Below are 11,403 nucleotides of genomic sequence, written 5' to 3' on the forward strand. Positions count from 1 at the left end.
CCGCAGGCCTCCCTTGAGCTGCTGTCAGAGCAGGCGTTCGACGACCAGTGCACCGGGGCCAACCCCCGCTACCCCCTCATCAGGGACCTCCGCCAGATCTACACTGACGCCTGGTCAACCCCCATCGGTGACGTCATCGGCGCCGCCAAGAAGGCCGGCTGCCCCAAGGAGGGCCTCGGGTTCGAGTCCCTGCACGACTGAGGCCGCCCGCCGCCGCAGCTCAGGGGGCGCAGGCGGTTGAGGGGGCGCTTAAAAAAACAGCACTGCCGTCCGCTGGGTCCGAATTTGTGTGCTGCCGCCCCCCAAGGCTCAGCGCCGCTCCTAGGGCCGGCCGGCCAGGCCCGCAGCCACACTCAGAAAGGGCGGTCTCGCCAATTGGCGAGGCCATGCCTAAAAGATGCCGGGAGCCGCCGCTGCGGCAGGTGACGCGCATCGCTGCTGCTAAGTGATCCTTTGAAAGGGCGGGTCGACATATATGCGGCCTGGATTAGTTGGTTACGGGCCCTGTGTGCACCTCGTACCCCCAGCTTTGCGCCACCGTTCCTCACGCGACCAGGCGGCCTGCACACCCATCACGCATGCAGTGCTGGGCTCCACGTGTTGCACCAGGGTTGTCCGCTGTGATCTGTCGCGGCACCCTGCGTCTTTGACCCTCGTTGACTAGGCATGCCTTGCGCTTCACCAGACCCCTGCAGCACTTTGGGGTGCCGACCTGGCCTCCAGCGGGCACCTGCTGCGTCTTCTGTTGCTATTCTTATTCCTGCACGCGCCTGCCGCCGTTCTGACTGCGCCGCGCTTTGCGGCCCATTATCGCCCCTCACGCGCACAGACCACCCAGCATGCACGATCTGCAGGCCTACTACATCCTTTGCATGAGGGAGAGCACTCAGGGATGTTGCCGCACCACCGGTGCAAGCCGGTGTTCATCGGCCGCTCGGCCCAGGAAATTAGAGTCACGCGCAGTCGCACACCGTGCGACCCTCTGCACCCCAGACACCTTTTGCATCACACCCGCAGGCGCTGAAAAGCAGACCCCTTCGCGCCGTCGGACCCCCGGAACCCTCGCCTACCCGAATTCGGGACCCCTCCGCACTCACTCCCCGCCGCGACCCTGCGTGACAGCACATCACATCACGCGCTGCCAGCAGAGTCCGCCCGCGGACGGCGCACCGCCGCGCCCTCTCTGGGGTGCGGCCTCGAACCCGCCGAGCCTGCGCGGGCTGCTCATCTGCGGCGTGTGTCACACGTAACCTTGCGTAGCGTCATGTACTGGTTTGAGGCGGGGCCCACCGTCTGGGCCCCTTGCCACGCACTCCCGAAATCTGGAGACGGCCTCACACCTTCTCGTCTGCCTGGTCGGGTGGCGGCTTGCCTCATTCTTTAGCAAAATTGGCGTCAACATGGGTGTGTGCACGGGTACCACCCGAGTGCTCGCCGCAGGCAGAGCCAAGGGCAAGGGACTTGCCACCCCAGCCGCAGCCCCTTTAATCACTGGGCCAGGAGGACGTGACGGAGCCCCTTGCCTTCCCGTTCATCCCGTGATTATGTCTGCCGCGAGTTGTGTCTGCCGTTCTCTGGTGTGTTGCACACCGGTACCCACGATTGATTAGGGGCCCCGGAATCACTGACCGTGCGTTGATGCCAGCGCCGCTCTGTTACTGTTACTCAGCGACTGAGTTGCAGCCCAGTTCGATCCCCGGACTGACAGGGCCTGACGTGCAAAGAGGGGCTTCAATCAGGGGCTGCTGGACGGCACCACAGAAAAGCTGCGCACATGTCTGCATTCCCGCGGCGGGTTCTCCGCCGTCAAGACAGCTCAGTAGTAGTGCTCGCCATAACCATCATCACGTACCTGCATGTGCACAGGCATTTAAACACAGCTATCAGCCCAGGGTGCCTACCGGCCTATGTTGGAAGCCCCGGGCCGACGAAAGAGGGAGGTGGTGAGCACGAGCCCCTGAGCGAGCCGGCAGCCTACTGTACTCACCTCAACAGAGGGCAATCCTGCACGCGGAGATGATATGAGAAAGCTATTCAACACATATCTCAATCTTGATATATGCTATTCCCGCGCTTTCTTACCAATCGACGGAAGCTAACTGACCTCCGCAATATCTCCGGTACGCCACGCCGCTGAGCTGTGAAGGCCATTATGGTGCTGTGAAACATAATAAAGTGCAGTTGGCAGGCCTGAAGCTCCGTTCATCACCCTCAGGACCGTGTACTGCATGTCGCGCGTCCATCCTGACGCCGTCAACCCAGCCCAGCCACATCACATCACATCACCTCCTTTCCCTCGACAGATTATGCCAGCCTTCCCACAACCTTCAGGTGTGCCTCGACCTAAATCCACAGTATGTCGAAATCCCGCTCCTTCGCCCCAATCGCCGCCCTGGCACTGCTGCTGCTACTCGCCCTCGCCCCACCGGCATCATCCACACACTGCGCCATGCCGGCTGCTCTGCACGACGACGCCCCCCGGGCCGCGACGGCCGCCGACGCCCCCACCGCCCCGCCGCCGGCGCCGACTACGGCCGCACCGCCGGCGGCGTCCGCCGCCGACGTTGAGGCATCTGAGGCATACCCCGCCGCGAGGCGCCCCCTGCTCGCAGCTCCCCCCCAGCCCAGCGGCGGCATGCCCCTGCCCATGCCCGACATGACCCCCGACAACCCCCTGGGCCCCTGCGCCGTCCCCGGGAGCTACTACAACGGGGTCAACTGCCGCCGCATCTACCCGGCCGGCAGGGGCGACCGCGACCGCGACCGCCGCCTGCCGCCGATCGACACTCACTGCGTCGAGTGCCGCGACTGCGGCCGCCTGGATAGCTGGTGCCTGGGCCACTGCTGGCGCTGGTGCCCAGAGCGCAGCGGCTGACTCGCGTCAGAGGGGCCCGCCATGACGCTACCTGCTTCAACGAAGGTTGCTGCATCATGTTTGGAAGTGGCGGAGAGCCACCGTCCCGCGCCCCCACATTTGAAGGGCGCGCTTGACTGCACGCCTGTTGCGTGCCTATGGCTCCAGGATATGTACCAACACACACGCCTCGCCGCGGCAACACCGTGCCGCGGCGCGACAGGCTTTCCTGATGCCCGTTCCATGCCTTTGATAATTGTGGTGTTGCTGACATGTCCCATGATGTTATTGTGCATTGTATGTTAGGGGGGGGGGACACTGGTGGATCCACTTGAACGCTTGGCAATGACTACCAAGCGTTTCAACGGCAGCAAAGCTGCAATATGCGTACAGTGTTGCAACCTCAGGCGTTGCGTGTTTCGCCGCCCGTGCTTTGCGTGCGCTTGCGCCTGCAGTCCCTCGTTGCGGCGGGCGGGGAGGCGCGGAGCCAACCACCCAGCCGCTTGTTGGTTTGTTTGTTGTGCGCCGCGGCGCATCCCAATGTCAAGGAAAGTCAACGGTTATGCAGACAGGCGGGGAAAAATCAGCTGTAAACCTGTAAACCCGCCAAGTGTTGTGGAATGTTGGGCAGGTCAAGCAAGCGGCGATGCACAGGAAAGAGGGCTGCAGAGGGGAAAGGGAGGGATAAGAAAAGGGAAGCCAGGCTGCGCTTGGAAGGAAAAACTGCGACTGGTTGTGGAAAGCTGCCGGGTTCTGCACCCACCAAGGTGGAGGACTGCATACATGGGACCGGGGCGCCCGCGCTGCGCGCAATGGGTGAAAACAGACAAGGTGGCAGCGGCAAGCAAGGCGCCTCTCACCCGCGCTGGTTACGGAGGCGCGGATGCAGGGTGGGGGCGCAGTGGCATGGGGCAAGGACGGGCACACGCGAAGCGCCGGCCCCAGGCGCCACGGCACGAATGCGTGCCCTCCGCCGCGGGCCACCGGCTGGGCGCTTTGGTGGACACGCTATGTGCCAGGGGGAGGTGCCCCGCCGCCGTTCGGCCCCTGGCCGCCGCTCACACCACCCGCAGCTGCAGACCAGTGCCAAGGCGGCCAGCCCGCCCCAGATGAAGCCCGGCAGCCCCATATTTGTCTACTTGTAGCCGTGGGTGTCGGGGCATTGGCTCCTCCACCGTCTGCAGCAATGCCGCCCCGCCCTCTGTCCGCGACCCCGCTTCCCCAAGATGTTCACCCCCATCATCCCCACACCTGGTGTCGAATCACCCCGGACCGCTTTCCCATCCTGACACTACCACTCACACCACCAACCCTAGGAGCACAACAAGGAGAACGGCAAGCCCGTGGTGCCGCTGGGCATGCTGGTGCGGCCCTGGGCCACACAGAAGAGCGCGGCCGGCTTCAGGCCCCAGGACTGGCCGACAGGCAGCAGCAAGTACATCACGAGCAAGGCCAAGAAAAAGTGCTGAGGAAGAGCGCAATCCACACGCCACAGCTCTTGGGTGCGCCCGAAGTGCTTGGGCGCGGTTGACGGCGGCGAGGGCCCCAGCAGGCAGTTTCAGGGCTGCGGTGCTCTGGCGCTGCTCGCTACGCGTCCCCGCGGTCGCAGCCTCTGAGGCGCTTCTTGCAACAGTTGACCAGGTCTGCATTTGCACTGCGGGATACACGTCCAAGTCCCTGTCGTTGCCCTCCTGGCAGAGAGTGCTTGCAGCGCGGCTGCCAGCCAGAACCACACTTTCGCCGTCTGCGCAGGCTGGTTGCCCGCAGCCAGGGTGTTGCCCTACCCCTGCGATGCCCCCCAGTCTTGGCGGCAATCTCGTCTCTGCTTGAAGCATATAGGGGCTTGCGCACATCCACTTTCCCAGCACCCCGTCGATTTGAGCCCTCCAGGTTTGACAGAATTGCGTCGCACAAGCTTTGTGAATGCGCTGCGGCACCCCAATGTGCCAAGCGGTCTGACCAGCCGCCTCGTGGGGGGTTCCTGGCGCGCAGCACCCAGCCCGGCTGCAGCCAGGTGCAGCACCTGGGTGTGCGGGGGCTGGCAGCGCACCGCGGCGCTGCTTTTTGGAGTTATGCTGCTTGCTTGACACCCCACATATCATATCTATCATACCCTTTCGCCAGCTTTTTGCATGTGACTCAAACTTTGTGGCGCTGCTGCACTGGCGCCACGCACTGGCTCGTGCGTCGTGACGGCCTTGAAAGGAATTCGAACCGCGAGATCAGGTCGCGCTCCGCCGCCCTTGCTGCCACACTCACGGGCCACACCCCTTGTTGCACAGTAGTCTGCTTGATTCGTGCAGTCCGATGCTGCAGGTCTCTTGACCATGCTTCTTATGTACTGTCAGATCACGTATACATATCCATGCTGCGCATCGCCGCGCAAACTTATTGCCTCCGCCGCTGCCGACAGCGCATGAGTGCACTGCGGCGCGGCATCCGAAGAACGAGCGCGCGGCGCGCCCATGCGCCCCGCAAACGCCCCTTGCGGCAGGCCAACGCACATGCTGTGTCGCATTTCCTTGGCCAAGGTGCCGCCGCCCCGTGTGCGGGTGGTGCATGCGGTTGAGCGGCACCGTCACCGCCCGAAAAAGCTTTCACATTGTCGGTACTGTCTGTTGCAGGCGCTCGCCCCCACACAGGACCCGGTGGCTTGCGGCTCCGGCGCGCAGGCTGTCCAGCAGTGGCGGCCGCGGGCCGCGGGGGCGTGTGCACGCAGGGGATGACTGGCCTGCCTGTGGGGCCTACCCTGCAATGGCCTGCGTCGCCGTCCTGGCTCTGCGCCGTGCTGCTGTTGGCTGCGAGCTGCGGGCCCTCTCTGTGGGGGGCCGAGCCAACTTGCCAGCCGCTTATCGTTTGGAGAGCCGCACTCATATCTTGGTGATCCGGCACTGTATTGCGCATGCATGCCTAGGCAGCTGAACAACATGTAGGCACCCGGCAACCGTGTGCAGCCGGGCACACCGTGCCGCTTGAGCGACGGCGCGTGCACCCGACCTTGCACACATGCTAAACCCCGCTTTGATCAGCCTCACATAATTGCTGCACAGTTTTGACTAGATCGCCGTCTGCTGAAACCCCTTCGTTTGACCAGTTTTTGACTAGATTTGAATAGCAAATTTGACTGTCGAGGATTGTATACTCCTCCTGTATGGGTTGTTCTTGGTCCAGTTTTGGATCCGCATGGTGCGGGCTTCTGACGCTCTTGCTGCTCACCTGGGGCTTCGGCCATTTGTGCAGGGCGGCCGCGGGACGGAACGCGCGTGTGGCACCGCGCTTGAAGCGGCACAGTTGCAAACCAGCAATGAACCTCAAATACACGGTGCACCGGTTTTGGCTCGTGCGCTACACCTTGTCGTGCGCTTGCCTGCATTTGGTGATCAAAACCCGTTGGACATGTGCAGTGATGCAAGTGCACCGATGTGCGGGCATCATGGCGCCCAAGCATGCTGACGGCCGCCAGCGCCTGCTCAATTAGGTTCTCACCTCACCACGTCTTGGGGCACAGTTGATCGCACAACCCCGGGGCACGCGGACGCATTCGCAGGCGCAGCCATGCATGCCGCGCGCAAGGCATTGCCACATGGTATGGCAGGGATTCTGGGGTTACGAGACCAAAGAAACATTTGGGAACACGGGAAGCAAGGGCACGGGACCAACGAAGCGATGGCATCTGCCTGGAGGAGTGCACGTTGTCTTCATAGAGCACACTGTTTCAACCGCATTCTCAGGCCTTGTGTAACTTCTGGGCTGGCTTGTGCGGGCAGTAGGAGGCTTCCTATGGATATTGTTGGTATTTTTTGACCTGTGATGGGACATTTGCAACTAGGCCGGGTTCAGGCGAGGCCAGGGGGAGGTGCTCCAGGGGATCCTGAGCTAGCTGTGCGGGGCCGTGCCCTGAGTTTGCAGTAGGTCACGTCCAGTGGCACCAGAATCGCTGCGCAGGCTGAGATGGACAGCATCCCCTTGTGAGTCCAGCAATACAAGTGTCTCCTCGCTGCGCTACATCGGCTGTGACGATCCTGCGACACCGCGTCCAGCATGTGCTACCACCAGGGCAGTGAGGTGAGCGAGCGACGCTGAGCTCTTCGGCCGCTTTGCCATCGCTCCTGCGTCGCCCAGGTACCCCAGGTACCGTGCATTTGCATGTCTGCCTGTGCACTTGCCCTCTGGAAGTTGCAATGCTACGGTTTTGCTGGAAAGCAGTCAACGATGCAAACAATCCAGCAACAGATTACTATTAACTCATCGTCATGCGGTGGAGCACGCCGATGATGTATGACATGTGTTTTGCGAGATTTTGTCCGAAGCCTTCAACGCGCATAGCAGCAATAATACTGAAAATATAGATTAGTTTGATCATCATTTTATAGGCGCTATGGCAGACCTGCCCGCAGGTTCTGGCGCTGGGGCGCTAGGAGCCGCAGCGCACAAGCGCGCGAGCATCGCGGGAAGCATTTGCAACATTGCAACGGCGCGCCAGCAGGCCCTTCCAGAGTTTGAGTGAGCATTGAGCGACGCGAAAACCGAGTGTCAGGCAGCCGCTTGTCAGGTGCCGTTGATTTCAACAGGAATGTGCACTGTGGGAACCAGCCAACTGAGTCAGGCAGAAGTTGCCCAGACTGCGGGGCCGCGTGCTCCTGTGCGCGGCATGCGCCCAGCGTCCGGCACCGTACGTCGATCGCATGTGGCCGCCGCAGGTTCAGCTTGGCCAGTGCGAAGGCCAAGGTCCTGAAGTCAATGGAGGGCAACCCTGGTGCCACGCCCGCGTTTGCAAAGTTCGTGGAGGGTGCCCTGTTTGACCGCCTCGCCCGCGCGCTGCTGCTGCTGTTTGCGGCAAGGTTCCAGCGGGAGGGCCTCGTGCGGTGCACAGAGCGCGCGCGGCAGCAGCACTTGGAGGGTGAGCATGGGCACGGGGAAGGCTGCAAACGCAAGCGTGCGTGATATGCGCACCGCACTTTGACACCTGCTCACCATGACGGTGGCAGGGGGTTGACTCGCTGTTGAGAGCGCATCACAATTGCTATTAAGCCACTGCTGGTGTGTTGGCGTCTGTGCGTGCAGCAGGCAACTCCTGCGACCATGCATACCTGCCTACAAATGCGAGCATGCACCCAACCCTGGCTGAAATTTCACCTGCATCACTCGAACCCTGTCCCCAGGCTACAACCCTCACCTGCTGTCTGAGCGCATGCGTGAGCTGGGGGAGGAGGAGGCGGCACAGCGCTGCGGCCTCAGCCAGCCGTACGCCGAGCTCATCCTGCGCTACAGCAGCTTCAGGAGGCCGCAGCGCGACAGGTCTGTTGGGCATCCTCGCCCCTGCGCACGGCCCCACAAACACAGCAGGACCAAGCTCTGGCTGATTGACAGCCGGAGTGGTGGTAAAGCTCAGCCAGTCTACCAAATTCGCCATTCGGCTGAAATGTGCCTTTACTCTTTGAGCACCAAGTTGAGCGGTGCAGCTGAATCCACCGTGTGTCAAACCCCCAACACACTCACCGGGCCGGCAAGTGCCCCCTCCACCCGCTGTTCAATCCACGCCAGGCGGTTCTTTGAGGCGCTGTACCTGTGTCTGGAGGGCGTGCTGCATGAGGCGCTGGGGCGCCTCGGCCGCGAGGGGGTGATTGCCACTGAGATGGGTGCCATGCTCAGGCACGTGCGGCGCGCCGGCAGGGGGAGTTGGGGTGGACCAGGGCAGCGCTGCCAAAGTGCCAGCATTTGTGTCCGTGTGTGTTGTGGTAGTCTGCGATGAACTGCTTGATGAGTCATATCTAGTGCATGGCGGCCTGGAGTGCGACCTGCCCTGTGTGGCACGGTGTCTCCTTCCAGCGGTGTTACTCGTGCTGGTGCTGCCATGTGCCTGCCGTGTGTGCAGGGGCCCCTTCAATCTGGCGGCATGGCGCCACCGGCCACTGCGCAGCGTGGACACCCTGGGGGTGGAGCAGATCTGGGCGCTCAAGCACGAGGGCGGCAATAGGGTGAGGGGAGCGCTGGGGCGCAGGCCTACAAGGAGCCATGTGGAGCCTCGGTTCAGGGCGGGGCGGCGCAGCGCCCAGATGGTGCACGAGGGGCCGGGGCGCTGCAGGCTCTTTGACCTTTGACAACACATCCACCGACGCTGCAGGCGCTGAGAGGCAAGCTGATCGCCAGCCTGAACGAGAAGCCATCGACCCTGAGCGTGCAGGTGATGACTTTGGGGACTGCAGGAGCCAGGAAGGCACACGCAGACTTTAGGGTGGCCTGCAGTCACGGCTGAGCCGGCCGGTCGAGGTATTTACCAGAGTCCCCAGCCTTGAACCAGCACTGAAAAAAGGCCTTCTCCTCGTGACACCAAACTCTTTGCAGGCCGCGTCCCTGAGCAACACGTCACTGGTGACGCAGGCAGTGACGTCGCCAATAGTCGCACGCGGCGTCCTGGCCGACCACGGCCGGCGGTGCGAGCGGCAGCCGCCGCACCACGACGCCGCAACAATCCGCAGTGCAGTGGTCAGTGGCGGCGCGGGCCCGGACATGCTTCCGTCAGCGGCATTCGCTGCTGCAGGCGCGGGGCGTGGTGTCGAGCTGCGGGGACTCGCGCCTGGGCCAGGGCTCAAGGTCTCGGGGCTGCCCCTGGGACAGCAGGCGGAGGCCCCACGTGCAGGCGGGCCCGTGGCAACGCACTCCCCCTTTTCCAGGGACAGGGCCAGCGGCCGCTCAGTCACGGCGTCGGCCGCGCCGACACCGCGCGACAGCGGCCCGGGGGCGGCGGCGGCCCCGGACGGCGGCGGGAGCACGCAGGGGGTGGCGGGGCGCCCGGAGAGCGGCCGGCCGACGACGGGCGCCCCGCGCTCGTCGGTTGCGGCAGGGCTGGCGGGGTCCAAGGGACTTCAGGGCGTCGCGGCCGCGCTGCCCGAGGCAACCGGGCTTCCCTTGGACGACGCCATGGCCTACCTTATTCTGCTGAGGCGCCACATAATGTTCGGCCCATCCCTGGGGCTGGCCGCGGTGACGGCTGGCGCCGCGGTCCCGAGCGTGAGCGGCTTGGCTCGGTCGGGGCCAGGCGCGTCCGTGAGCAGTGCGCTGGAGCCTAGTGCGTCGGTCGTCTTTTCTCAGGCTGGGTAACAGCATTGGTCGGTTCGGTGGGTACAACCATGTGTTCCTTGCTTGGGGCCGGTCTGGCAGCGGTGCTGATGTCGAATTCAAGCAATCACAGCCGGGGCGGTTGCAGCCTGGGATGTGCTGGTGCGCGTGCATGCAGCAGGGGCAAGAGTCTGGGAAGAACCAGCCACCACAGCCCTCACAGCTGGTGCCCTTTGGACTCCAGCCTGCGGTGCGACCCCTCATGGCTGACTGAGACATTGCCAGCAAGGTTGCAGCGGTGGCTGCTGCTGCACTCCACCTCCGTGCTTGCGTGCTGCCTGCTGCTCAGGCAAGGCCATTCCTGCATCATGCAACGCCATGCTGGCCGGCACTGTTACATTTCAACACATGAACAGGTCAGCAGCTGCACACGTGCCTAAAAGCGCGATAATTCAGGACAGGAAGAATAGTAATTAGTAAACAATGCGTTCGCAATTCGAGTGCGTAGTACAGCAACAACTGATCGAATGGATTACCCCGCAGCTATCTGCTTCATCTTGATCCAGGTGTACACCCCAAATGCGACCGTTGACAGAGCGTAACCCCAGGCCTGCACCCCCGTCACCACCTCCCCCCAGAGCAACATGGCGGCGAAGATGAGCAGCGCGTTCTTAACCGTCCCCAGTACCTTGAGCGTCAGGCTGCTCGCCAGCTTGATGGTGGCGAATGCCAGCAGGTTGATCAGAAAGCCCATGCACGCCGCCGCGATAAACAGCACCCAGTTGGCGCGCGCGATGCTCATCGCGCCGGCCGCGCGCATCGCCGGCCACTCCAGCGCCGCGGCACCGAGCGTCAGCCAAACGAAGCACGCGGGCGCGAGGTACATCACCCCCTCGAACGGCCCCATCTTCAAGCCGACTAGAAGGTATTGCGTCATGACTAAGCGTACAGCCTCGGCCGCCTCGGACACAAACATAATCGCCACCCCCAAGACGTTGAAGTTGACCTCCCCGTAAGCCGCCAGCGCCGTGCCCGCGGCGATGACGAGGACGGACGCGATCATGGGGCGGTTGGGGGTCTCTAGGCGCGCGACAAACAGCGCAAACATCGTGATGACTGGGGTGAAGGCCTGGGGGAAAGCGGCGGCGGTCGGAGCAGACGGGGATGGGGGCGGGAGGGGGATCCTCAGCGGAGCGGCATCGGCAGCAGCATGTGTTTGTAGGGCTCTGCAGTGCATCACCAAAGGGCACGACAGCCGTCGCTAGCTACCTGCCCAGGAACGGCGCACCATCCCTGGTTGGGCTGTTGGAAGCGACATTCCGTTGTCCCTCACCCCACCCCCCCCCGTCACAGCTGAAGGATCACACCACTCGATGACACCTCGGCTCCCTGCATCCTACTCCACACACGCGCACACATGCACACAGACACACACACAAACACTTGCGCACCGCCTTCGCCATGCACCCAAACATGCAATGAGCGTGTGC

The 11,403-nt window shown here is 63.2% G+C and overlaps 4 protein-coding genes across 4 annotated transcripts; 3 read left to right on the top strand and 1 right to left on the bottom strand.

The window, feature by feature from the left end:
* Window positions 1-18: 18 nt before the first annotated feature.
* MNEG_9332 (hypothetical protein) lies at window positions 19-201 on the top strand (the record flags this gene model as incomplete). The annotated part of the gene is made up of 1 exon (XM_014042193.1): window positions 19-201. A coding segment is annotated over one exon (183 nt), but the record flags the coding sequence as incomplete, so codon positions are not given.
* A 2,248-nt stretch (window positions 202-2,449) lies between these two features.
* Window positions 2,450-2,875, top strand: MNEG_9333 (hypothetical protein; the record flags this gene model as incomplete). The annotated part of the gene is made up of 1 exon (XM_014042194.1): window positions 2,450-2,875. The coding sequence occupies one exon, from the start codon at window positions 2,450-2,452 to the stop codon at window positions 2,873-2,875; it is 426 nt and encodes a 141-aa protein (XP_013897648.1).
* Window positions 2,876-7,232: 4,357 nt separating this feature from the next.
* MNEG_9334 (hypothetical protein) lies at window positions 7,233-9,955 on the top strand (the record flags this gene model as incomplete). The annotated part of the gene is made up of 6 exons (XM_014042195.1): window positions 7,233-7,357; window positions 7,555-7,754; window positions 8,017-8,152; window positions 8,730-8,832; window positions 8,979-9,038; window positions 9,200-9,955. The coding sequence occupies 6 exons, from the start codon at window positions 7,233-7,235 to the stop codon at window positions 9,953-9,955; spliced, it is 1,380 nt and encodes a 459-aa protein (XP_013897649.1).
* Window positions 9,956-10,445: 490 nt separating this feature from the next.
* Window positions 10,446-11,042, bottom strand: MNEG_9335 (hypothetical protein; the record flags this gene model as incomplete). Its single annotated transcript, XM_014042196.1, has 1 exon — window positions 10,446-11,042. A coding segment is annotated over one exon (597 nt), but the record flags the coding sequence as incomplete, so codon positions are not given.
* Between the last annotated feature and the right edge of the window lie 361 nt (window positions 11,043-11,403).

The sequence above is a fragment of the Monoraphidium neglectum genome (genome assembly GCF_000611645.1).
Source record: "Monoraphidium neglectum strain SAG 48.87 unplaced genomic scaffold scaffold01900, whole genome shotgun sequence".
Taxonomy (NCBI): domain Eukaryota; kingdom Viridiplantae; phylum Chlorophyta; class Chlorophyceae; order Sphaeropleales; family Selenastraceae; genus Monoraphidium; species Monoraphidium neglectum.